Source organism: Bos javanicus, chromosome 2 (assembly GCF_032452875.1).
Source record: "Bos javanicus breed banteng chromosome 2, ARS-OSU_banteng_1.0, whole genome shotgun sequence".
In the NCBI taxonomy this organism is placed as follows: domain Eukaryota; kingdom Metazoa; phylum Chordata; class Mammalia; order Artiodactyla; family Bovidae; genus Bos; species Bos javanicus.
Genome location: NC_083869.1, coordinates 131,580,162 through 131,608,092, shown reverse-complemented (window position 1 = coordinate 131,608,092; position 27,931 = coordinate 131,580,162). Strand labels below are relative to the sequence as shown.

At 38.7% G+C, this 27,931-nt stretch overlaps 1 protein-coding gene across 2 annotated transcripts in view; it reads right to left on the bottom strand.

The window, feature by feature from the left end:
• Positions 1-27,931, bottom strand: part of EIF4G3 (eukaryotic translation initiation factor 4 gamma 3) — a 353,949-nt gene that overhangs the window by 148,066 nt on the left and 177,952 nt on the right. For both annotated transcript variants that reach the window (XM_061394178.1, XM_061394181.1), the window contains 5 exons: positions 18,570-18,590; positions 17,488-17,667; positions 16,518-16,632; positions 7,289-7,386; positions 4,943-5,065 (listed from right to left, as the gene is read on the bottom strand). In XM_061394178.1, the coding sequence (XP_061250162.1) occupies positions 4,943-5,065; positions 7,289-7,386; positions 16,518-16,632; positions 17,488-17,667; positions 18,570-18,590 (537 nt within the window). The remainder of the gene's footprint in view (positions 1-4,942; positions 5,066-7,288; positions 7,387-16,517; positions 16,633-17,487; positions 17,668-18,569; positions 18,591-27,931) is intronic.

Here is a 27,931-nt window from a genome sequence, read left to right as displayed (position 1 = left end):
CTGAAAGGATATTCAACAAAAGTTAATAGTTAACTCTCTGGTAATAAAATCAATGGTCACAATGTCTTCCTTTACTACTCCTTTCCAAAGAAGATTTTTAATTTTTATACATACAAAACGAGATCACTGTAATTTTGAAAATACATTATTAGCAGTAGACAAAAGATTAAACCTGATCGTTTTTTGAGATCTCTTACAATACTTCTTGTGATCCCCTACTAAACATCATGGTTACTGCATGACTATGAGATGCAATGCAACCGTTCAATATCTGGTAATAAGTGGAAAACACAGGAATTTTCCTATACATATAAAAATTCAAGGTACACTTTCTTTATAACCAAGATTCAGATTTAGTATATCTGGTGTAAAGTCATACCACTCTTAATAACAAAGGCTTTCACAAAATTTGGTGAAGCCCTATGAAGAAACACAGTTCATGAAAAACTAAAGAATCATGTAAAATAAAATTTGGGCCTCACTGGTGGCTCAGATAATAAAGAATCTGCCTGCAAGGCAGTAGGCTGGGGTTTGGTCTCTCAGTTGCTAAGATTCCCTGGAAAGCAAATGGCAACCCACTACACTATTCTTGTCTGGAGGATTTCATGGACAGAGGAGCCTGGTGGGCTGCAGTCCATGGAGTCGCAAAGAGGTGTACATGACTGAGGAACTAAGCACACAGTTTTCATATAATTGAAAAATACTATTTTTAAGCCAAAGGAGGGTACTAATGAGAAATTATTAAAGATGAAGAAGGATGTGTTTAATTCAGTAACCAGGATCTTTACTGCACTCATCAGACTCCAGTATTCTTGCCTGAAAAATCCTATGGACAGAGGAGTTTGGCGGGCTCAAGTCCAAATGGGCTGCAGAGAGTCAGACACAACTGAGCACCTTTACCGCACCGCACCATACCGCACCATACCATACCATACCATACCATACCATACCTGAGATGACAAAACGACATTTTAAAACTTAAGAGTGGATCTGTTTACATTATATAGGTATTTTCAAATTCTTTATGCAAGAACTTAACTAGTTAGTGTACTTACAAAATGAATATTATCTAAACATTAGAAACTAACTTTGGTTAACTGTTATTGCTAAGACTATAAAAATGAACTAATTAACAAATGGCCAGATGATTTCCAGGTATCAAATTTATAAGAAGCTCTTCAAAAGACTGAATAACCTGCTGACTTTGGTAATTTTCCCAAAAGACAGGAGAGGCTAATATGTGCCAGCAATAAATAATCTTTCATCAACCCCTACACTCTATGACACAGGACTCTCCCCCAAGTAATATCTGTGCTTCATTTTAAGAGTACTTCTTATTAATAAAACAACAAAAAAAGAAAAGAACAAAAGGGAGTAGGGAGAGGAAACAAAGTATATAGTTCATTTTAAAATTTTAAGAGATTTTAATCCACCACCCCTTTGGAAGGAGACAATTCTGGAACACTTGCCTATTCAATCAGCCCTCAGTATCCATGGGAGACTGGTTCTCGGACAGCCTGTGGGTAACAAAATCCTCAAACGCCCAAGTCCCTTACATCAAAGTGTGTAGTATTTGCATTTAACCTCCCATATATTGGGTTGGCCAAAAAGTTTGTTTGGATTTTTCTGCTTGGAAAAACTCAAAACAATTTTTTTGGCCAACTCAATACTTTAAATCATCTCTGTATTACTTATAACACCTAATACAATGTAAATACTATGTAAATACTTAACAGTGCATGCCAATTTCACCTTCTGCTTTTTGGAACTTTCTGCAATTTTTTTCTGAATATTTTTGATCCCTGGTTATTTGAATCTGCAGGTGAAGAACCTGTGGATAGGGAGGGCTGACTGTGCAACACTATGAACTTATTTCTACCCTCCAGGGTCCAAAGCAACTTTCAGGAAGCAGCACATTGCTTAATGCGAAAATGTTCCTTGTGCCTCACTGCTACCAACAAGGGATACAGCTGGGAGGCTCTGAATGACTGATTACTCAGTACACTCCCTCATCTTACAGATAAAAAAAGAGGCGGTTAAAGGACTTAATATTCTGACCCAAGGTCATAAATCTCGATGACAGAGTGGAGACCAGCATCAGGTACTCTATTACTCTGTGACGTCCATCTAGGTACCTGTCTGTGCACTACGATCGTCTGAATGGGCACATGGATACAAACCTGTACACACTTTTAATACATCTGAGACATCAAATCTGAAGGAGTTATTCCACAGATCATTTTAAAATTTAGGAAGCAGGAATATTTAAATTCAATCTACTCTTCAAGACAAAAACAGAAGCAACAAAAACCTGTTTCTCCTTTCCACTCTCCTTCTCCAACACAGTTTCTCTCCATTAACTCCTCTTAGCTTGCCTGTTTGCCAAAATCAAACTCATTATCCCCCTATTCAAAACCCATGTCTATTTCATGTCATATTTTACTATAAATCCCAGAATCTAAGCTTCAAGAATCACCCCTGATTCTTCCCTCTTTCTAACGCCCAGGGGAACCATGCAATGTGTTTACCTGGACCGTACTGGTTTCTGCCTGGTGTCCCAGCAAAATGATTCACAGCATCCCCATTCATTTCTAAAAAACTGCCCAAATTTAGATGATAATTTATACAGTCACCATTTTTATAATCCTTACTTTCTTAGTAACCAGTTGCAGAATATTTCTCTGACTTTCTAATTTATTATCAGAAGTGTTAATAGTCTCCCTTCACTCAATTTCCCATCATCATGTGCCTTTTTGTATATAGAGCCACTCTGCTAATATACCCTTCTCTCTCTTTCCATTTGTGAATACCAATCTGGGAACTCAGACCAAGTGGCATTTCTGCTGTGAAGCCTTCAAGACACCTCCAGTCATCCTCTGTGCCTCCCGAAATAACAGTAATTGCAATGCTAGTAACGCAGACAGACAGAACAGACTTGTGGACACACGGGGCAAAGGGGAGGGCAGGATGGATGGAGAGAGTAGCGTGGAAACACACACCACCATATGTGGAAGAGAAAGCCAGGGGGAATTAGCTGTATGAGCCAGGGGACTCACACCGGGACTCTGTGACAGCCTAGAGGGGTGGGATGGGGTGGGAGGTAGATTCAAGAGGGAAGGGACATATGCGTACCTATCACTGATTCATGTTGACGTGCATTTAAATGCACACTAATAAAGTAATGCTTCGTGATGATATTACACCTCAGAAAGAACTACGAACATTAGAATAACTGACTGATAATCTTTATCAACTAAAAGTGTACATTCAGTGGGCTCTATGATTATCCACACACATACATTTATATTCAGGCCTGGGATCCCTGGAGAACGATGACGAGCAAAAGGATGCCCGTGACTAAGGTCAGAGACAGAACCAGCAGAGGGCAGGATCAAGCTCCACAAGACTAAAGAAAAACCAACCAACCTCACAGGGAATTAAAATGTAGAAATACATGCTCTAGTTGAGAATTTACACTAAATCGTTTGACAACAACAATATTTTAATTAAGGTTGGAAAATACAGACCAAAACTGAATTGCCCCTAGAATGAATCCTAAATTTTTGCGATACGATGCTCCTAACAGAACACATAAAGCAGATCAATTTAAATGTGCAAATGTTGCTTGCTCCACATTCATATCCAGGGACAAGACTGAGTATAAAGCCCTATTCAGTCACTCCAGATTTGGAATATCCCTGGGGAAGTAACAGAGCATGGTAAAAGGTTCTATTAGCAATCATCAATATAATCTCACAATTCCTATACCTAGGTGGTTACACATTTTACTTTGCTAGATGATGGAAGATAAAAGTCAGCCAGACAGTATCATCATGTCCAAGTAAAACACATCATCACACAAAGTCTCAGGTTTGAGGCTTATTCAAAGTTCACGTATTTTCAAGGGGCTCTAAGTTTAAACATGTATTTGTGGGCTCAATTTTAAAGAACTTTTTTTTAACCTGTACAGTACTACTAAAATCAAGTCAACAGTCTGTCATTGTGAAGTGCCTTATATTTGATCATCCCTATCACTTGTTTGTAAACTGGGCTCTCAGGAGTCCCTCACCATTCAGCCACAAGAGGGAGAAGCAAGCAGATCCCTAGACCTTAAGACCATTGGTTAGGTCTGTTCTCTATGCTGAGTATTCACACTTTAGATATTGTGAAAATTTGAAATCACTCTTCTCCTCGGAATGGTTTAGCCTAGTTTAAAATAACCTAATGATGAAATCAAAATTCTGTCAAACTTGGGGGAGGGGGGATCCATTCTCTATTATAGTCTACTAAACCCCAGCTCCTCCTGGAATGCCTTGATGTCTAAAAGCAGGAAAGTGAGCTCTTAGAAGATCACTGATAACCACATTCTGCAACAGGAACAAACAAGTGTTTGACAGAACTTACTAAAAACCTTTGTAAATAATTAAAGAAGACACCCTCCACTCAAGCTCATTTATGCAGGACTTAAAAGAGGTAAACCTGTAAGACATTTAAATATGCTCTGAAAAAACACAGGCAATCATCTCAAACAAAACTGTTCGGTGAAGAAGTTTAAATTCTCTAATTTAATGTTTGTATTATCATAGTGTGTAGCATTTAATTCCTAGGACTCCATATTGAAAATATAAATGCTCATTTAGCAATGAGGTTTCCATGGGAACACAGCTCCTTTTGGTGCCCAGCAATACTTAGGAAGAGGGGCCACAGCTATGCTCTGAGTGTGAAGATAATACAAAGAAACGTTACCAATAAAAATTTGGAAGTAATAACAGTTTACAAAGAGAAACAAACATGTCTGTTTAAAAATCATTTAGATATTCGAGGCTATGAGACAACTGATGGAAAGCAAAAAAGTACAGTCAAGTGGCTACAGAAGAAAAGAGTTCAGTAGAGGTTAGTGACAGATACACACCACCATCCATCACGGCATGCTCTGCCTTACCTGAGGAGGAGTAGGTGTGGAAGTGGGTCTCCCTATGGGTGGAGTAGGATTTCGGCTGCCACCTCCAGACATAATCTCCTCTGTTATGTCTTTACCTCCCTGGTTTGGATCCCGAATTCTTATCTATAAGGTTATAAATTAAGACAGCATATTTACAGATGGGTGTCTACATAGTAGATTTATAGGAATATGATGTATAAAGGTGCAAACTGGGAAACCTGTCAAACATCAAAGCTGATAATCACCACATCTGACTTGATTTCAATCAGAGAACCACAGGGTGTCATTCAAAGGAATTTAGGCCGTTTGTGGTGGTTGAACTAAAGTAGCACAACACGCTAGCATGAAACCTAGCTGGACGAATTTCCAGGTCAAAAAGGCAAACTATTAACATTTATCTTTTAAGCAATGCCAAACTGATTTTATTTGTAATGCTTAAGTAAGACAAAGTTCATAAAATAGTTGTAAAATATGGAAGTTACTCTCTAAAGTTTTAAAGGCCGAAATGGTTCTCTAGCAAAGTGAAAAATATTCATATCCTAAGGCAAAGAAATCGAGGTTTATGTTGCAGATAACCTTATATACGTATATAAAGATGCTCAATGCAATGCTTTTTTCAGCAAAGACACAAAAAGATCTTAAAGGCTGATCAAAAACATAGTAGTTAAAACTTTATATTACATCCTTACACTTAAACAACAAACCGCAGTAGAAAGAATGAGACTGCTCTACACATACTAATATACAGTGACTGTCAAGATGTATTGGTAAATGAAAAGATACAAGATACGGAACAATGTGGATGGTATTCCTGTCATCTGGTTAGGGCCTGTGTTTACAGACAACAGTGGAGAAGTACTGCATGAAGATGGAACGCCTGGGTCTAGGTCTTTCATCCTGGGACAATGCTGAGACATAGAACCCGCCTCTGCTCGTCATTAAACCCAGAGCTTACCAAGCCATCCGTGGCTTCTTCAAAATTTCAAAGCACTCACTAATAAAACCGCCTGAACCTGGAAGTGTTCTAGGGAAGAGACTTAAGATTTCTACTATCAGTTACAGAATCTTGTTTCTACTATAGTTTTACATATTATTTTTCAATCTATTTGTTCTCCCTTCTTCTTCAGTCACATATATTAATACTGTCTTCTGTTTTTACTGCTTTTTTTTAAAATTAACTTTTCTGCATTCTAAGAATGTTCAAGTCCTACATCTACCATGCTGTTTCAACATTTCCAAAGCACAGGTTTTCACCTGTAGTGTCAAGACACATGAGCATGTCTTGTTTATTATGACATGTGCACAAACAATTTACGTCTGATTAGAAAAACAAAACTAATTCTGAACCTAATTAATTTTTATTAAATGAGAGTAATTTTAAGATGTCACTCACATCTATTTCGGAGAAGGCAATGGCAACCCACTCGAGTACTCTTGCCTGGAAAATCCCATGGACGGAGGAGCCTGGTAGGCTGCAGACCATGGGGTCGAGAAGAGTCGGGGACGACTGAGCAACTTCACTTTCACTTTTCACTTTCATGCATTGGAGAAGGAACTGGCAACCCACTCCAGTGTTCTTGCCGGGAGAATCCCGGGGACAGAGGAGCCTAATGGGCTGCCGTCTATGGGGTTCCACAGAGTCGGACATGACTGAAGTGACTTAGCAGCAGCAATCTATTTTATCTGTGTGAATCTGAGACACTCTTATAAGTACCACTCATTTGTGTTCTGATGTTTTAAAAGACTGCAAGCCACTCTTCTATAAAATATTCTACAGTGCATAGTTCATACTACTGTGCCCTAATTCCCTTAGGCCTGACTGAATGGACAGCGGCAAAGCTTCTGTTAAATTTATTGAAAACAATTACAACACATTTTCTAAATTCTGCTTTCTGTTTCTTAAATCTGCTCCATCAGAAAGATTTTCCTCGTTGTGCTCAGTACTCTATTTTTTCTTGTGCTACTTTCCCTGTCAATTCATATTTGAATATATAGCTGATTACGTCTAAGGTTAAAAGACAGTATGGATGTGAAAACTCAGCTCAAATTCCTCTCACTTAGTAAGACCTCAGAAGACTAAACCTTCCCAGTTCTAGAGCTGCATGGCAGTTAGCATAGCTAGCTTAGCGCATGTTGAAAACTGACATTAAGCAAAGGGTACTTGCACCATCTCATTACAGGCTCAAACAAATCCTCCAGGTGTAGTGGACAGGATATAAGGGAGGAACAAAAATTAGCCCTCATTTGTGAACTGAGGTGAGTAATTAGTACAGGTGTAGGTAAACTTACTTGATAGAAAATGGACATTCAATTTTAAAATGAGAAAAACTAATAAACATCTCTTACTGTTTTTTTCTCTCTCTTGGCTGGAGGGGGCTGCTGCTGCGTAGGCACTATGATAGGTGCTGACTGGTACACTGGCTGACTTGGGTAAAAAGGCGTTCCTAAGGAATTAGAAAACAGTGAAAAAAAGCATTCAGTTACTTTGTCAACAACTATAAGACTGGTAATGACACTGTGAATCTAGACAATTAGTTTTAAAAATGTAAAAAAACAAGCATCCTTCTCACTTATCTCTTTCCACTAGCTCACCCCTTTCAGCTACTAAGTGGTTAAAGAATGATTCCCAAACAGTCATATTTTCTTTTTCAGCATCCACTAGAAAAAAGCAATTAAATAACCAACTCCTACAAACTGACACCAGAGTTATTGCTTTAAAAAAAAAAAATCTACTCTGGGTGCTCACTGCCTCCAAACGTGATTTTCAAACTAAGATTTGTGTGAATATGTTCTGCATGTGGGTTTGGTCAGGGGCTGGATAATACAGCTCATCATCTTGTGGGCTGCTGCTCCTAAGTCGCTTCAGTTGTGTCCGACTCTGTGCAACCCCATAGACGGCAGCCCGCTAGGCTCCCCCATCCCTGGGATTCTCCAGGCAAGAACACTGGAGTGGGTTACCATTTCCTTCTCCAATATCATGTGGGCTGGGGTGGTCTAATTCTTCTCTCTACTTGCAGAGAACCACTGCCACAGGGAGCCATCATAAAGGCTTGAATAATGCTATTGTTGGGGCTGTAAAAAGGCTGGTAAAAAGCAGCCTAAAGATAAAGTCCAGATACTTAAGGATCCAGGGCTTCCCTTATAGCTCAGCTGGTAAAGAATCTACCCACAATGTGGGAGACCTGGGTTTAATCCCTGGGTTGGGAAGATCCCTGGAGAAGGGAAAGGCTACCCACTCCAGTATTGTGACCTGGAGAATTCCATGGACTCTACAGTCTATGGGGTCACAAACAGTCGGACACAACTGAGCAACTTTCACTTTCACTAAGTATCCAGGTTCCACCTTTCTAACTACATTTTCTACCATTCTCAAACTCCACACCTTTGCTCCAGGGACAACCTATTCCTATCCCTTGTGTACATCAATCTCAGCATTGTTCATGCCTTTGACTACACTGGCCTTCTGCCTGAATGAATCCTTTTTAGCTTTCAAAACTTTGACTGTTATTACAATTAGTATTAAACCAGAGTACTTATAGTAGAGGTGGTAAGAAGGGGTCAGATACTGGATATTTTTGAAGACAGAGCCTACAGACTTGCTAATGGATGGGATGTGAGTATGAAAGAAAGAACTGTCAAGGAAAATTCTTAAGGTCTTTTGTTTGAGCAAATGGAAGAATGAGGTTCTATTTATTGTGTTATTTATTTATTTACTGGGATGAGGAAAAGTAAGACATTAGGGCAGAAAAATCAAGAGTTCAATTTTGGACATGAAAAGTTTTGAGCTTCTTATCAGACTTTCAAACCAAGATATCAAATATACAAAAAGAGGCTCAAGTCTGGAGCCAGAGAATAGGTATTCGTTTTGGAATTAGACTATATGGACAATATTTAAACCATGACACTGGGTAACCCAGGAAATGAGTACAAACAGAAAAGAAGCCCAAGGACTAATCTTTGAAGCACTCTATGTTATTTATTTTTTAAAGTAGTACCTTTTTTTTTCTTTTGGCTGTGTTACATGCCTTGTGGGATCTTAGCTCCCTGATCAGGGATTGAATCTGGGCCCACAGCAGTCAAAGTACAGAGTCCTCACCACTGGACCACCACGGAATTACCAAGGCACTTTATGTTGATTAGAGGCCACAGATATGAAGAAAACGCAGCAAAGGAAATGAAGCAGAAAACCAAGGCAGCGGCTGAAGTGAAGAAAACGGTCTAAGAATGGGCAGAGCACTGAACTATGTCAGATGGTACTGGGACGTCAGGTAAGGTTTAGCATAATGAAATTCACTGGTGACCTTGATAAAAGTTGCTTAGACTGGGGTGGAGTGTGCATCCTCATTAGGGCGGGTTCAGTAATGAATGAGATGAAAGAAAATGAAGACACTATAGATAGCTCTTTTTCTTAAAAGCTTTAAAAGGAAGTAGAAAAATGGGCTATGGGTGGACAAAAATATGAAGTAAAACAAACCTTTTTTAAGAAAAGATGGGAATGAAATAGTATACCTGTATGCTGATGGAACTAATCCAGTAGAGGGAGAAGAAAATGATATTAACAGGAAAGACAGACGAGAACTGCAGAGTAAACAGCCTTAAATGGGTATATACATACATGACGGGTACATAAGGCATGGCTGGCCTTTAGCAGCCAAAGTAACAAGAAGGACAAATGTGTACTAAGGTAGTTAATACTGGTAAAAATCCTTGGTACTTTAGTAAAAAGTCAAATAATGTAGCTCTATTATCACTGTCATTATCGACATCAACATCCCATCATTATCATAATAATCTTCAAGTGGAAAATTCTTGGAAGCACTATGATTTTCAGTATCAGAACTCTGCAGGTATCAATCCGGTTTTGAGAATCAGATTTGGAAAATAACTAAACAGGGCTGATCTAACAGCACGACTAGGACTTGAGTAGGTTGTGTGTATGTGTGTGTTAGTGGTTCAGTCGTGCCCAACTCTTTGCGACCCCGTGGGTTGCAACCCATCAGGCTCCTCTGTCCATGGAATTCTCAAGGCAAGAAGACTGGAGTGGCTTGCCATTCCCTTCTCCAGGAGATCTTCCCAACCCAGGGACTGAACCTGGGTGTCCTGTATTGTGGGCAGATTCTTGACAGTCTTGAGCTACCAGGGAAGCCCTCTGAATAGGTTAAAAGACAAAAAACACTTTAGCCATCCTCTAGTACTGAGCAAAGAACTAACAAAGTAGAACTCAAATAAGCAATTCTATGCTACCACATTACGTCACTAGCTCCCAAACTCAGAAAACAACACCCTAAAATTGGTGTCAAATGCTGCTACCCAAGCAATACAATTTGCTCACCCTGCCATATTTTTTAAGCTAAGTGAAATAAGATTCAAAAGGTAAAAGGTGAAACATCCCTTAAAAAAATCAGATTCTTCTAATGAAATATTTTCGAGTCACCATGACTGGGGCAGAAGCTGATGTACAATATATGCACAATAAATACCAGCTGAATAAACCTGAGAGAATAGGAATAGTCTTAGTATGCTGCTGCTGCTGCTAAGTCACTTCAGTTGTGTCCGACTCTGTGTGACCCCATAGACGGCAGCCCACCAGGCTCTCCGGTCCCTGGGATTCTCCAGGCAAGAACACTGGAGTGGGTTGCCAGTTCCTTCTCCAATGCATGAAAGTGAAACGTGAAAGTGAAGTCGCTCAGTCATGCCCGACTCTTAGCGACCCCATGGACTGCAGCCTACCAGGCTCCTCCGTCCACGGGATTTTCCAGGCAAGAGTACTGGAGTGGGGTGCCATTGCCTTCTCCAAGTCTCAATATGGTGGTGATTAAACACTGAATTAGTAAAACAGTTAATCAACTGTAGATCCCAGCAGAGCAGGCTTTCTGCCCTACCAGACAATAGTTTTACTTTATAACCTAATCCAACCTCTTACATACGCAAAGACATTTAAAAAACATTTATCTATTCTATTAAAAATGTAAATCACCTCATTTGCATATACATATGCATGCACATATTAGGCAAATTACTTAATGTTTCTGGACCTCCTATTCATGGAAGGAGGTAGATCTGTCTACATCAGCAGGTCCAAATTCAGCTTAATACCATTTGTTTTGTAAATAAAGTATTATGGGAAGATATCTACAGACAACACTACTCTCTCTGACTGGTTTCCCACTACTATGGAAGAGTTGAACAGTTGCAGCAGATCTGCAAAGCGTAACCTATTTACTATACACAGCCCATCAGAGAAAACGCTTGCTGACTCTTATTCTATCAGTGGTTCTCCGAACCCGGGTCTATACAAAAGTTGTCAATAATACATGGCAATATTTATAAAATAATAACCACAAAATATACATATAATTATAAGCTTGCCAACCTGGACACTATTGGAAAGGACTGTTCCTGCCTTAAAATTATTTCAGTCCCATTCCTTTGTTATTAAAGTGGGCTTCCTATATGAAACAATACAATAAATAGCAGTTTTATTTAAAAGCCTTATTGGCAAAATTTTAAATGTAATAGTTACGTATGTTTCCTCCTTTATTTTACTTTCTATTTATTTTACTTGCCCAGGATATTGAAAGGGCTGGGGAAAAAAATCAGACTACTTCTCATGGGCAAAACCCCAAGCATAAACACCACACAAATTAATTCTGAAAGGCAGGGCGAATAATACCTCAACATCTACATTCCAGAAAATACCTAGCCCAAATGTCTTATATATTGCAGGTCTTCCAAAACCTTTCAAAAATCTTCAATTTTCCATAGAAACAAAGAAAATATAGTGGTTAAGTATGTAGGTTGGCACATAAAATCAATGTATCCTGTATTATACCCATCATAATAATAATGTGGTACATAACCTCATCACTGAACACAGTATTGCTGCTTTGCAAAAACACAATCAAACTAAATTTGATGCCAAAAGTTACCCACCTACACAAACCATGCGGGACGATGACTCCCTCAGCTCTTAAGAACTCAACCAGGTGCCCAAGCCCCCACAGAGACTCAGGAAAAGAGTAGAAAGAAGATGACAGAAGGAAAAGGAAATGACATGACAGAGTGAGAAAGAAGGAGAGTACACCAGTTTGAAGAGAAAATGGGGCCATCTACCACTGCAAATTCTCAACCCTTTTTTTCTTTCCCAACATCACTCCCACCATTAACCACATCGTTTTGCTCCCCAAAAGTGTATTTTTCACTTTGGGCAATCACCAACTAGGGTTGGCCTGGAAATGATTTATCTCCATGAGGTATTTTTCTGACATAACACATATCAGAGTATTTAGAAAACACTGACAAGAGAAAAATTGAAAAGTGACACTGAGCAAATACTACTCATTAGTTATTTTTCCCTCAACACTGTAGAAACACTGCAAATATTATACAAAACTCTATGATCTTAGTTACTGAAATTCAATGTAGCTAATATTTTTGAGAATCACTATTCAAGGTTTAAACCAAGCAGGGGGTAAACTGTTAGTATGATGGAGTGAACTCCAACGTTACAGATGAAGAACTAAGAACTCTGGGGTGCAGGGAGAGGGCACAGTCCACTCAACTCACAAACTCCAGCAGAAGGGCAAGAGTGAACAAGTCTTGGATTCATTCCTAGCCAGTTCAGAGAAAAGAAGGTCCTCTGCACTAGAAGGGAGGACTCTTGGCTTTGGAACACAGAACTAGGATCCTGTCCCTACACCCACATTTACCCAATGAAAAAGGGAGGCACCAGAATCAGAGAAGAATTAAGAAACAGGAGTGGAAAGGTAAGAGAAAGGGAGTTTCTAAAAAGAGGAGATAGAAGGGAATGTTTATGGCTTCAAGACCATAAGACCATGCCAGCTGACATAAAGCAGTACAGCAGAAGGACCAATAATTGATGGGAACCATTAGATTACAACTTTTGATTCTGATAAAAGCATATTAACTAGTGACATGTTTTAAAATGAAAACGTCTGCCCAAAGGACAAAAGAAGAACCTAAAGTTCTATCAGAGAAAAGATTAATTATGATTTATTCTTAGAATAAATGTAGCTTGAAATTCTAAATGTGATGAAATGAAGAGATGTCCATGAATACACTGTGAGATGGTGGGAAAAATTGGAAAGTTTCAGAACATTAAAAACAGTCTAAGTTCATTTGCTCTAAAATTATTTAAAACAAATGAAAAATATATATCAATCTGTTAAATCATTATTTCTTTAGGGAGTAAGGAAGAAGAGAAACTGACTACTTCAACCTTTTATGTCCTATCTATATTATTTGTACTTTCCATCATTGGTTACTTTCAAAATGGAAAACTTTTAAATTGTCTTTCTAATCTTAAGGAAACTAGGGAAATAGTGTTTTAATCTAGGTGATAAACTACCTACTCAGTGTCTTATTAGATCTAAGTAAGAATTTCCTGGGGAAAAAGATTATCTATCAAAAAGAACAGACATTAACAATATCTGAGATATAATTACACCTCAATAAATAAAACCAAAATGTTGTAATACTGTATATACACATCATCAAAATATTTCCCTATTGTTAAACTCATCTATATTGTTTCCATATATACTACAGCAGTAGTACTAAGAGCAAGAAAGAGGCCTGGCACAGACTTATAATAATGATGATATTTTGTGAGTCAGAAAGTCATTTATGTGATCTGTAAATAAATAGTAGACTCCGCCCGTGGCAAAGGTCATGAGGAAGGAGGCTCAGCATACACAAAGGCGGGATGGAGCCTCAGGAGTCCTCTTGGAAATTCTCGAGCATCTACCCCCAAAACCAGAGTCTGCCTACTTTCTGCTTTGTGCTCTCACCTACACCTCTGACTTTACGGGGGGCTGTCCACCACCACCTCTCTCTGAAAAAGAGTTAACTTACAGCTCCAGTTAATAAAGTTCCTGGGCGTGACAAGAGTGTTTAAACTGTCTAAATACAGATTCCTTTGAGCAATTAAAAGATTGATTAGAAATTGTACTGATGAAGGGTTTTTCACTTGTTGGGCCAATGTTTGCTGCTAAGTTTCCTTATCCTTTACCTACTGTGTCCCTGGCAGTGTATTGATTAATATAATTGGTGTATAGGAATGTAAGTAGTACCTTTAATGTTTGTAACATTGGACCCTTGAGTTAATTCTTTTCTTGTTATAGCCCATCACACCTTTGCCCTATAGGAATGCAACTTTATCTAATGCTTTTGGAGGGTGGCGCCTGACTTTAGAATAATCACCTTTAGAGAAAAATAAGTTTTCTAAAGAAAGGATCTTAAAATGTTAACAGGCCTCTTGGCCAGAAGATGATGTAATTCACCTAAACTTTTGCATATGATAAGTTAGCAGGAAGAAAGCCTGGCTTATTGCTGACTCTACCCCTTCCCCCATTATACTCTATGCACAACTTAAGGTATAAAAACTACTTTGGAAAATAAAGTGTGGGCCTTATTCACCGAAACTTGGTCTCCCTATGTTGTTCTTTCTCTCACCTTCTGGCTGAATTTCCATCTGGGGTGTGGAGGCTCGTCAAGCCTACTAATTTTGCCTGGGCTTCTAAGATCTGACCGTGGAGGCCTTAGTATCTCCTCTCCTTCGGGAGAACGGGAGGACGCCTGCGGCCTACGTAGGTGACGCAAATTCCTTATTTTGGAATTTTATTAGCTTTCCACGTAAACCAAGTTATTCAGCCTCTTTTCTCCACTGAATTTTCTCACTGAGCTATCCTTATTTAACCACTCTTGATATCTTTAATTCTATCGTATCCTGATCGCCGAAGCTGTCTCCCCTTCGAAACCCGACTCCACCGGGGCTGGACCCCGGTAGGTGAGATACTTTTCAAAATGATTCTATAAATTCAAAGATATACCTGCATTCCTTTTGCAACATGAGGTTAAAGAAGAAATACTATTAATTTTAGCATGTTTACTGTGAGAGATAATCTCATCTTGAAGTTTTTCTCTTCAATTAATTCAAGATAACAACAGCCAAATTTACACTTCAAAATAATTTTCAGAGCAAGGACAAAGTGTACAAGTACAAAGACACTAGACTTGTGTGAAACTGTGTCTTAAAAGTTAAGTTCAAGGTGTACAAGTACCTCAACAGTGCTAGCAATATTCTATGTCAAAGCTGAGTAATGTGCACATACAACTTTCCTTTAAAATATATGTGTGAGTATGTTCATTATCCCGAAAATATCAAGTATTTCTTAGTGAAAATATCACTTAATAAAGCCATGTTAAATAAACATATATATATCTGAGACATATAATGAAGTTATAAAGAATACCATTTTGAAACAGCAGTTTCAAAGTAATAGGAAGGTTTTCCTTTTCTAAAAGAAGTAAAGCTAGGCAAACACTTGGCTGCTTTGCCTATTTCACCTGAAAACCTAAGGGAAATCTCCTTGGCGTATTCTAATACCCATAGATTATTCTAAAAGGTTTTTAACTGAGGAACTAATCCCAGTGTTAGGAAAATAGTTAGTGGATACATGTTTTTCTATGGCAGATAACCATCTTAAAAGAACAAGTTAAAATTTTAATATTTCCTTGCTGTAACAGAGAAGATTGATGTTTACTGATTCTTAAAGTTTAATTTTTCTAGTATTCACTGATTTTATAACTTAAAATTGGCTTTCTATGGAATAAAACAAGTGTGGGATGTCACAGATGCTTACTGAATAAGATAAGTAATTTTTATTACTCCTGGTTTAGCACTGGTTCACACACCAAGTATAAACATGGTGCTTGCTTTTGTACACTCAAAGCACTTGTAGTTTCTCAAGGCATTTTCACTTAACTAATTCTCAAAACCTCCCCATGACACAGATATCACCACAATTCTGCAGAAAAGGAATCACAGGTACTCTGAGTTAAATTCAGGCATCCCATGTATATTCTCTAAGTGTCTGCCAATCACTGTCCTCGAGGTACTAGGGATAGAGCGGTAAACAAAACAAACAAAATTCCCTGCCTTCATGAATATCACATTCCAGTGGGAAAACATCAGCTAATGTTTTGGTAAATGCTTAGGAAAAAAGAAATCATGAAAGGGAGATAAGGTATATTTATGCCATTAGCAAAAATCCAGTAAAAATCTAGGTAATGATGAGCTGGTAGGAGACATCAGACTGAGACATGGGCTCTTTCAGGACAGAATTACTAGCTCCTTCAGAAGGTGTCATTAACTAAATACATTTCTATAATACTCTTTCCTTATATGCCACTCTCTTAAAACAAAGCTTTCAGGTCAGAACTGTTTGCAACATTTTGTTTAAAAATCCTTCCCTGTGGTACAGATGGTAAAGAATCTGTCTGCAATGCAGGAGACCTGGGTTTGATCCCTGGGTTGGGAAGATCCCCTGGAGAAGGGAATGGCAACCCACTCCAGTGTTCTGGCCTGGAGAATGCCGTGGGCAGGGAGTCTGGCGGGCTGCAGTCCATGGGGTCGCAGAGAGCTGGACACGACTGTGCGCTAACACTTTTCACGTTCACACCACCAAATCTCACTATCTAAACCGCCCTGCTACACAACAAAATGGAATGAGCACAACACACTAGCAGAAATTGCTCAAATTTTCACACTTACCGTAAGCACTGGGGAAGTCCCCAGGTCCTGGCCCAGGATAAAAAGGACCTGGTCCTGGTGGTTGAACCGGGTACTGTTGTGGTGGCCCAACATACGGAGGGCCACTGTGACGGTACTAGAAGAGAGGAGTTACAGACACGGATAAATACCATGAAAGCAGCTTACTATGGAAAAACATACGGAGGGCCACTGTGACGGTACTAGAAGAGAGGAGTTACAGACACGGGTAAATACCATGCAAGCAGCTCACTATGGAAAAACAAAGGGGTGGGTATGTGTGTGTGAGAGAGAGAGAATCATTTAAAGGAGGTGAAGTCACTTTGTTAAACACATTCAAAATGCTTGCTGTCCATTAAGATGCAATGAGTAGACAAAAACAAGGATTTACTGTATAGTACAGGGAACTAAATTCGGTATCTTGTAATAACCTATAATGGAAAGGAACTAAAAAACTGAATATACATAGGTATAACTGAACCACTTGCCATACATCTGAAACTAACACAGTACTGTAAATCAACTATACTTCAATTTTAAAAAAGATGCAATGAGGATGAAGAAAAAGGTGTGCCTTACGAACAGTCATATAGCAAATGAGAGCACAGGCAGATGTCAGCTCACTGAAAAATTATTTCAGGCTGACAGCTTTCAATGACATTGAACAGCATCCCTGGAACAGCTAGTTACTGAGTCTACTTTAGAGCAACTGACTGTGAAAAGGGACTGGGGGAAAGATAGGATATAAAAACAATTTCTCTATCATCTTAGAAAATTTCAAGAGATGAAAAAAATACCTCCTTAACAATATTATGAAAAACGACAAAATGGCTTAGATTTACATCCAACAAAAAAGTTCACACATCACTAAAAATCGATGCCATAAGCCATCCTCCCTGCTCCCCCTGGTGAGAATCTGAGTTAATCCCCACGCTGCTACTGACAGACCACGTGGATCTGAGAGATACTTTACCTGTGGTATACAGTACTGAGGACCCTGGGGCACTGGGTACGGCATGGGCAGATGGTTAACCATCATGATGTGCTGATTGGCCTGATACACTGCAGTGGGTGTCTGTGCACCGGGTCGAATGGAAGGGCTGCTGTTCGGGATGGTGGCTCTGGGAGGCTGTATTTGAGGCCTCTGGAAAAACTGAGGAGGGGAGAAAAAAAGATTTATTTATTTATTTTTACAAAAGGCAGTATATAGATTTTACTATCATGAGCTTTCTCCTTTTTTTCCACTAACAAAAATCTTAATAACTTGAATTAGAAATACAATATAACATTTCACAAAAAAAAAAACATTCTACATGAGGCCCAGCCACACTAATTCAAGTTTTGATCAACGTTGTCACTCATTTGAAAACAGTAGGGCAGTTTCACTTTTAAAATGAAGTCTCAACTAATTGAAACTAAAAGTTCTATACCACAAACGATTAATGTTAAAACGTGTGGTAAAATATAACAAAAGGGGCAGTTGGTATCTCTCTAAAAGTTGTTCTGCTGTATTATATAAAAGCATTCCTGCTTTCATGAAGAGTTGATGGCTCATTATCAACTTATTAAAAGCTAAAGTAGTCCCCTAAAAAAATACCAGTCAAGTCATTTATAAAACATTTACAATAACAACAACAACAAAAATCTGTCTGGACATTAAAACTTTCATCTCAGTTTATCGAGGTCAAATTAAATTAAACTTAACTGTGAGGGTGTCACATGCTAAGTGACATATAATGGGAAAAGCCTTCATTTTGAAAACAGTGGCAATCTCATACGGAACTGAACCCAGTTTTGCTTTCTCAAACAGTTTGCGATAAAAGTAGAAAATCTAGACAGGCCTTTGAATGGTCTGGAAGGAACTTTCAAATGGCAACCAGTACTTGTGGTTGTTTATGGTTCTCACTGCGGGCTTAAAAGCCTTGAAACAATATACCAATAGGAAATTCCCACTGTGAGCGCACGTATGCGTCAGCACACAGTCACTCTCGCTCTTAGGACAATAATAAGGGAATGGAGAAATAAGGACGCCATGCAGAACCGGTAGTTTGTTACCTGGATGGGTCTGAATCCTCCCTTCAATTATGAAGCAAGAAAGCAGCAGGAAACAGAAAGAAAGCCAATGGAAAAGCTTACAGATCAGTAGGAAGGGGCAGGACATAGCATGCAGCTCAGCAAAAACATCTTTCTATTCAGTAATAATAGGAGAAGAAGAAAGATCAGAAAGTCAGAATGACAGTTCTCCACTTGAGAATTCAAGGGCACGTGGAACTCAAGAATCAAACGACATTTAATCAAAGTAAATAAATCCAGAGGCAAAAATATTCTAATAGTACAGCCACAAGTCTTAACAGCTTGGAAGGAAATGTCTGCTTACTGGACAAGCACAGCTGGAACTACAGAGGCCTATTCCTGGCTCTCATGGACCCCCATGATATGATTCAGCATTAGTTATTCAGCTAAGACCTACTTTTCATCTTGAGTGGAGACGAGCATTAACAGGAGGAGTGCCATTTGGTTACTTTCAAGTTTGTGAAAGTGCTAAGAAACACCTAAACTTGTCAACTTTTACCAGATTCCTTATGACAGAAACTTGCTCTTTTCAACTAACTAGGTATGTAAGAGGCCACCTACAGGTTTAAAATGGGAAATACAGTAGTAGTCTAAAAATGTTCAGCTCCAAAACCTCCCGAGTTGTCTTATGATTCCAGATGTGAGTGTTGCTATTGGTCCTAATAAAGGCAAGTCTGACCTTTGGGCCTGCTCAGGTTTTATCATGTCCTACTCTTGAGTATCAAGCTACCCACAGGTGGTAGGAAGTAACTTTTCATCTTGTGTTGAATTGGAAAACCTGGAATCCAGTGCCCAAGGCTCATCCCCATTCAGCCCTCATACCCCAGGGCAAAGAAAACCCTAAAGAGAATAAGGGACAGAAAAGGAACAGACAGGAAGGTATAGCAGGAGAATGAAGTGAATGGGGAAAACCAGAGAGTAGTTGGTGAAGATGAAAAGAAAATTCGAGAAGCAGAAGGAGCCTGGGCTGGATTACAGAGACAATAGTCTTCAAATTATCTCTAATGACACAGTTTTGGTGACAGACAAAGAATTTCTGTCAGTTAAAACAAGAACATTGGACTAGTAAACTTCCCATGCTAGACTTCACTTCTCTTAAGTACACAGTAGACAGAATCTATTTTTCATCAACATATGTGAGCTGTAACCACACTTCAGGAATGAACCGAGGCGTTTTTTGTAACGCAGTATATGTATCAGGAGCCACAAAGCTGTTACAAGACTCAAGGAGAGCAGGGTCATTCATCTGGCTCAATATATGGAGCACTCCTAGATGTCAGGCACACTGGATACGATTAATTCTGTAAGATTCCCTTCCATGAACTCTAGAGGGCAGCCAAGACAAGGAGAGGATCAAACGCACACACGTGATGATCCACTGTGGTTATTATCAACTACTTTTGTCAAAGTACTTATTGCCTTTGAAGACACATGGTGTTACAGGGACGTGAGGGGGCTAGAGGGAGAAAGGAAACTATTCCATTAACTTATTCATTCACAAGAAAAATAGGGGTTCAGTTTTCCCATAACCACTTTTCTTACCACTGTCTTCTAACTGTTCTGCTCTAATTTTTAACCAGCTTGTCTAGAATAACTGAGATTACATTTTACTCAAGGAGATTTCTGAACAGGATAAGACTGTTTGCTTTAGCTGTTTTGAAAGAGAAACAAACAAATGTTTCTAATGATACTCATAATAACATATACCTGAGCCAGTAAAACACTAAACTTGTGTTTATGTGGACATACAATATACTTTTTTTTAAATAAACTAAGACTTCAGCTTTGAAACTAAAAAATGTATTAAACATGCACACTAAATAACATCAATAAAGATTCATATAGCACTTTCAGTTACCAGGTACCACTCTCAGCACTTTACATATACATATTAAGTTAATCCTCATTACAAATCTCTAAGGCAGATACTATTATTAACACCACTATTAGATAGATATATGAGGAAATTGAGAGGGATGGCGAGATTAGTAACATCCTAAAGGTCTCCCATGTATAATTTAAACATATTCAGGTTCTGAGCCTGTACTTGTAACTGTTACACACTCTTACCTCTCATGAAACAGAATACCCTTTGTAATTTCAAACATGTGATATGTCAGTCAGAAGAATTCTTTTCAAAAGCTGAAGGCATGTGCCAGGACATTTATCAAACTACGCTAACGGGTAGCACATCAATCATAATTGATTATTGGTAACAAAAACACCCCATCAATCACTTCATGAAAACTCATGTATTATCAGTTAGGAAAACAAATTTCTTCTTCCTACAAGACTCTTAATTCTCTATTTCCTTCAGAGTTACTGAAACTTGTTCATACATTTTTTTTATCCCTGGTACATTTAACAGGCTTACATTTACTCAGCTTTACCGCACTAAGATTTTTACAGTGACAGGCGATTTGGAACTTGTTTCTTCTTTTTAAAAAAACCACATCTCTCTGTCTGTCTGTCTGTCTCTCTCTCTCTCACACACACACACACACAGAGGAAAAGGTATAATGGCTGGACATGCAAAGGAATAAAAAGATATGGATTCTCTTCCCTCTTAACCATTCAACTGTAAATACAGCATTAGATTTAACAGTGGGCAGGCATGGCAGCAAACCACAGGTTAGTAAAAAGTGTGGATATGAACAGGCTTTCCCAAACTGCTTCCAGTGCTTCTGAATACTTTTTCCTCTCCACTGAGTGCTGAAGAATCATTAAAAGAAGCAACACGTCCTGCTTCTGGAAGCACAGTACAGGCCATTTAGTCTAACCATATACCTAAAGTTTGAATCTATTAAATAACATGCCTTTGGTGTTATCAGACTTTAGCAACTCAACACAGTTCTACTGTGTTGTTAAATGGGAGTTCTGACACCACTAAAGTTCTTCCTTCTACTGGCTCCAACGTTTCTGAACCACCAATCCTCTGGTCTGACATCTACCCTCCCAAAACTCACACTGAAGTCAAATCCTTCCTCTCTGTAAGTGACAACCTGCCATTGCTGGCAACTTATCACTGTTTTTTGTTCCAGGTCAATCACCACTCTGAACCCCTTGTCATTCCAACTAAGATTTTTAAATTCCCTAAACAGCTTACTCTTTTCTCCTCAATTTTCTCCCACTGCTCAAAGTTCTCAAAGTAGAGAGCCGAATATAAATTTCCAGGTCTGCCCAGAATGTGCCAGGCCCTCACTCAATAAATATCTGCTGCAGAATAAAGGAACAATATCTCCCTTTTATTCTGGCCAATTATGCTTCCATTAATGAACAAGGATCACAGGAGCTCCTTTGTCAAAACATTTTACTACCAATTAGTACTGAGTTACAATCATCTTAAACTCTTTAATCTTCTTTATACATAACCTGGCAATAAGTCATGCTCTTTACTTCTCTGTGTACTCTTACAGTTGTGATTTGAATCTCATATAGGAATCAAGTGTTTTATTCCTTTGAAAATTTATCTGGCTAATTTCAACCCATCATTTCAGATTGTATAGAATCTTCTGTATTCAAAATATGTCATGTAATGTCAAAACTACATCACCATCAGCCAATTCGCAAGGCAAGGCATTAATCCAAGTCACTGATAAAAACGCTGAAATGAGACAGGCAAGGAGAGAAGAACCTTGTACAACATAAGTATCATCTCCAAGCTTGATTTCAATCTGTTCAGTCTTCTGTCTTTCACTAGTATGGCCCATTAGTATGCCAGGAAAATGGCAGAGGAAGAGGACAGCCCCATTTGAGGGGGTACTTTGGGTAGCTCCAAAGGGCTAGGATACATTTAAAACAGAGGCTGAATTTATAGGGGACTCAAGATTGCTGACCTTAACAGAAACACTACAGAAGCAAAAAGGAAAATGTTACCTCTTGGAAAATCCTTCTAAAGACACAGTATTTATATCTTTACCATAGTTTCCTGGCCAATAACATCTGTCATATTGCTTTTTGAAGATGATGTCCATTTCTCTTTTTTTGGTGGGGCGGGGGGGGAGGGTTAGCGGGGGGTGGGGTGTGGTGTGTGTGCTGTGCAACTTGCAGGAGTTCAGTTCCTTGACCAAGGACTGAATCCGGGCCCCTGCAATGAAGCCAACCACTGGACCTCCAGGGAATTCCCAAGATGCTGTCAATTAGAATATAACATTTCTTATGAATTTGTTCTCCTAACATCATCAAAAGACAAAGACATCTCTAAAAAAAAAATCTATATAATAATCAGAAATTCTTTGAAAAACACCTATTCATTTTCAGCAACTATAAAAAACTTATTCAGTCACATTAGTTCTTCCTACGTCTAAAACCACTGAGTACTTATTAATTTGCAAAGCAATAAAAACATATCAAAACTATGCTTCTGAAATCCCTAGTTTTTTGCATATGTATTGATAAATTCAACCTACTGGAGGGATAAACAGATTCTCAATTAAGAACTTTTAGGTTAATGCTGCTGCTGCTGCTAGGTCACTTCAGTCGTGTCTGACTCTGTGCGACCCCATGGACTGCAGCCTACCAGGCTTCTCCGTCCCTGGGATTCTCCAGGCAAGAACACTGGAGTGGGCTGCCATTTCCTTCTCCAATGCATGAAAGTGGAAAGTGAAAGTGAAGTCGCTCAGTCGTGTCCAACTCTTATCGACCCCACAGACTGCAGCCTACCAGGCTCCTCCATCCATGGGATTTTCCAGGCAACAGTACTGGAGTGGGGTGCCATCACCTCCTCCGATATCTTTTTTTAAAAAAAATAAGCGTGCAAGGAAAAATAATAGTGTTATGATTTTCTGATGAGCTAGAAAAAGACAAGTGGTAAAGAGTCCACATAATGGCATATCACTCAAGTACGAATCAGATGTTCTGCTGACTTACAACAATTTATAATGAAGGTTATTCATTTAAAATTCTTTGTGTTTTCCTGCACATAGCCTATATTATCAGATAATTTAGATTTCACTAAGAATTAGGAGATTAGACCTAAGGAATTAAGCCCTATAGCTGAGCTGTTCAATAGGCAGCCACTAATCATATGTGGTTACTTAAATTAAAATTTAATTAAAAATTCAATTCTTGGGTCACAACGCATAATTCAAGCACTCAACAGCTACACGTGACTAATGGCTTCCGTAGTGAACAGCACAGATACAGAAGATGTGCTTCTATTAGACAGTGCTCCCTCAGAGGATTGTGTCAGATGGAGGAAAGAAGTCCCTAAGGATTCTGTCAGGAACAAGCTAGTGTTCTGTCAGATCACAGCGCAGAGTCTGGGACACAGAAGCATCCTTGTAGAACACTTCATTCACAGGTAAAAATAGCTCGGTGAAAGGGAAAGGCATCTCAGTGCTAAAGGAAACTGACGCTTATCAGGGGCCTAGGATGTGTCAGGCACTGTGACAGGCAGGTACTTTTAATTATCACAATGCCCTCAGGAAATACATGCTCTTATTATAATACTTCAGTATTACTTCACGTGTGAGCATATTTTACCCATTTCACAGATCAAGCTGAGGTCAAAGGTCAGTTTACAGTAAAGGTTAGATTGAATTCCAGTTATGACAACTCCCAACCTATATTTTCGTCGCTGTCTCTGCTGCCACCCTGTAACTCCTTGTGAGTTAGGTACCAGATAAAACTGCCCATCACTGGCCTACATTAAGCTCTGAAAAGTACAAGAGTTCTGGTAATAAGACTGCACAGATGCTTAATCAGATTTCCTATCCATTAAACTCTGATATGCCAGGTCTGGCCCTAGAGGCAAATTCAAAACCTCATTTATTTTATTTTCCAAATCTAAGAAACTGCCTAGAGCAATACAAATATTTCTCCACCAGGGACCAGGACATCAATTTTAACAGCACAACTTTGAGTACAGAAACCTTTAGAGGTCATAATGGAGAGGATGGAATGCAAGGCAACTGTTTCTTCCTTTTTAAAAAATCTTTTTCCAAAAAGAACCAAATTACAGTAGGAAAACTTGCATAGTTTCAACGCCTGCCACCAGGTAACAATTCTTTGATGCCAAACACTGTTAAGTTTTGTGAAGCTTATCATTTATTAATGCTAAATCCAATTCCTTTGAACACTATGTGAACTAAAATCATATATCAACATACTACAAAATGTTTTTGTTCCATGAACAATTTAAATTACCTCAAAATGCAAAGACTATTCAGCCATGGTATAAAACCAACACTTGATATTTCTTGTGAAATTCAAAAGTAAAATAAGGACAGGAACATCAGTAACTTTAAACCACAGCTACACAGTCTTCAAAGACCAGATCTACATAATACCAAGCCACTTGTTTCAGTTCTGGGTGTACGTTCTGTTCTTTCAGTTTCTAGGTACCTCGGGATTTTCAAACATTGCAAGAAAAATAGTTGACATATTTCTAAAGCCAAGATTGTTCTGCATATAAAATAAGTTAGGACTACTTCTTTTACTGTTATTTTAAGCTAAAGCTCTCTTCAGGTTATAAAGTGCAAAAAGAGTAAGAACATCATTACTAGGCCAAAGACTCCCTGCAAAAGCCAAAAATTAACTGTACCAGGAAGATGATGTGGCTGGTACAACCTTACTCAGAACACGGGATCCCTCTGACTTGAGGGACTCAAACAGAGCCCTAGCTGGGCTCTTAAGAAGATTATGGAAAGATCTGTTCAATGAAAGCAGTTCCAAGAAACACTTCCTATACCAGTATACCAGTTTCTTGGTTCTCTTAAACTAAAAATGTTAACTACCCAAAATCCTGTTGTTCCACTTCAATTCTGATAACTTCATCTCACAAAAAAGAAAGAAAATACATAAGTTCCAGATTACTAAACTGGATGACGGTGTTTTCATAAGGAATCAAATAGCTTATCTAAATAACTATTCTTTTTTTCTTTGCAACGTTTTGCCAACTAAAAATTGGCACTTGCCATCTACCTCCATAAGGATTAAATCACAGACTGCTGCAGCCACTGACCTTCAACACACCCTGAAAGGAGTTCAGGGTGGAGATCAAGAATAAGGCCCTCTGTGCTCTGGGAAAAACTGGCAGAACAGGCCTTAGGAAGATAGTTTCAGAAGAAGCAACTCTTACATCTCCTCACAACCAGAAAAGCACTAAAATTACTTGTGGTGACGTCTGCTCCTCGTGACCAGCAGTAACCTTCATGAGACTAGCGACAGAGACTAGCAACAACCTTCTCCAAAAATCTGTGTGCTTGATTGAATGTACTCCCCTTTCACCAAAAATCACTATACACTGATCCTCCCCGCTGCCTCTCTGCAGCAGTGTCTCAGAGCTATCTAAGATGCTGTCTCCAGGGCTGTCATCCTCATTTGGCCACAAGTAAAACTTAACCCACAACTCTCACCTTGTGCATCTTTTTTAGTCAACAGTTTATGGAAACAATTGTTACTAAACATCTATGAAAAGTTATATATGTACTACAGGACTTTAGAAACATCAAAACATCATCCAGCACCAAATTATTTCATAAAAAGAAAAAAAAAATGAGATCAAAGCACTGAAAGGATACATGATTGGAAAGGTAGCCGCTGATGAATATGCAATAAAGGAGAACTGAGAAATCCATTCACTAATTCTAACTAGTCAAAACTGACTCTAACCCTTGATTTGACTCTTTCTGGCCAAAGCAAACAGCCATAGATTGGGGAAAAAAAAAAAAAAATGGGGGGCCTTCATTCAACTTTGAGTCCTAATCACAAGAAACCAAAAATATCCCAGGACATAAATATTTTCCCTAAAAAAGTGTCTTTTCTCTACGCCTTCAACACTTGTTTTCAACAGTACTGCTTTCATTATGCAAGCCTCTCTATGTCTTGTTTCATATCATGAGCATCTCCTTCTCCATGAAACTCTCAGGGTTTAGGTCTGAGGAGATGTCTTAATTACAGCCTTCAGCCAGTCATTCTTAAATGAGAAACAGTACCACTTCCATACAGGGTATCTGGAAATGTACGGAGGTATTTTTTTTCATTGTTTCTTAAACTGTCACTGTAGGAACTCCACTGGCATGTATGAGCCCAAAGGTTGCTAAAGGAACTGCAATATAGAGAGCAGTTTTTCGTAACTGGTTATTCTATCCAAAATGCCAATACTAATTCCATAGGAATAGGAAAACAAGCCAAACTGGCCCCTCCATCCATGAATACAAGATGCAAACTCTTCCTAACAAAGTCCTCGAAGGCATCCCACAACACTGGTTCAAGCTACCCGATGCTCAGCAGTCCCACTCCAACCACTCTCTCCCCTACTCCACTTCTCCAAAGTAGCTACTGCAGCAGCCTGAGCCAACGCTGTCTATTTCCTTACTTAAATCTGTGAGGCACAAGGGAAAAAAATTTAATTTGTGTTTAAAAAGGAAGAATATCAGAGTAAAAGCAGCCAGCTACCTGAAGTTTTCAGATCCAAAAGCAATGCTCTGGATTTATGCTGTATCTCAATAACCCATCTTCAAGAACCGGTGTGGGTTTCTTGATAATGGATAAATAATAAATATATACACATATATAGTTCTACCTTTTAATGGCTGAAATATGCTTAATTTCACAATCATCATCCTACAGATAAATAAAGGACTGATACGTTTTCTGAGATACATTACACATGAAAAATGATTTCAGAATAGAAATTCACCTTTTCTCGGAAAGATTTCTTAAAAGTTTTGCTTAGTTGTTAAAAATTTTTTAAAAGATAAAATGTATCACAAGCCTTTAGACTCAGAAGAAAGTTTTTAAAAACTAGATTTTCCAAAAGCTGACAATATATAAAGGCTTAAACATCCCAATTTGAGGACCACTGCAACTGAACTCAAGTAATAGAAACACTTAGCCTTGTACCAAGGAGCACAGAAACTTTTTTGCTGAGGCAGTAGTTTTTTTACTCTGCGTCTTCAACAGAGATCTTTCAGCTTTCTCTCTGTCAGGAATTTCTGGCTTTATCCCTGATTAAAATGTAAACCTCGACTCTATGGCTCTTGAGTAGATTTGCTGTTTTTTAAAAAATGTATAATCAATCTTTTTTAACCTAAGAGGTTATCTTTTCTCATTATTAGTAATCTTATCCACCAGATTCATAGTATATGCCAAACACTCCACTAATTGTATTATTTGTATTATTTCACATATCTTCACATTAGTCCAAAGAGAGTACTGATACTATTCCTCATTTTGCAGATGAGAAAACGGAGCCTGAGAGCAGTAAGCAGTTTACCCAAGACCACCAAGCTATAAACCAAGGTCCAGCTGACATCAAATTCCAAGCTCTTAAAGCACTTCAACAACGCTATCTCTATCAAGTAAAAACTACCCTAAGTTTTATTTCTTTATCAAATCCA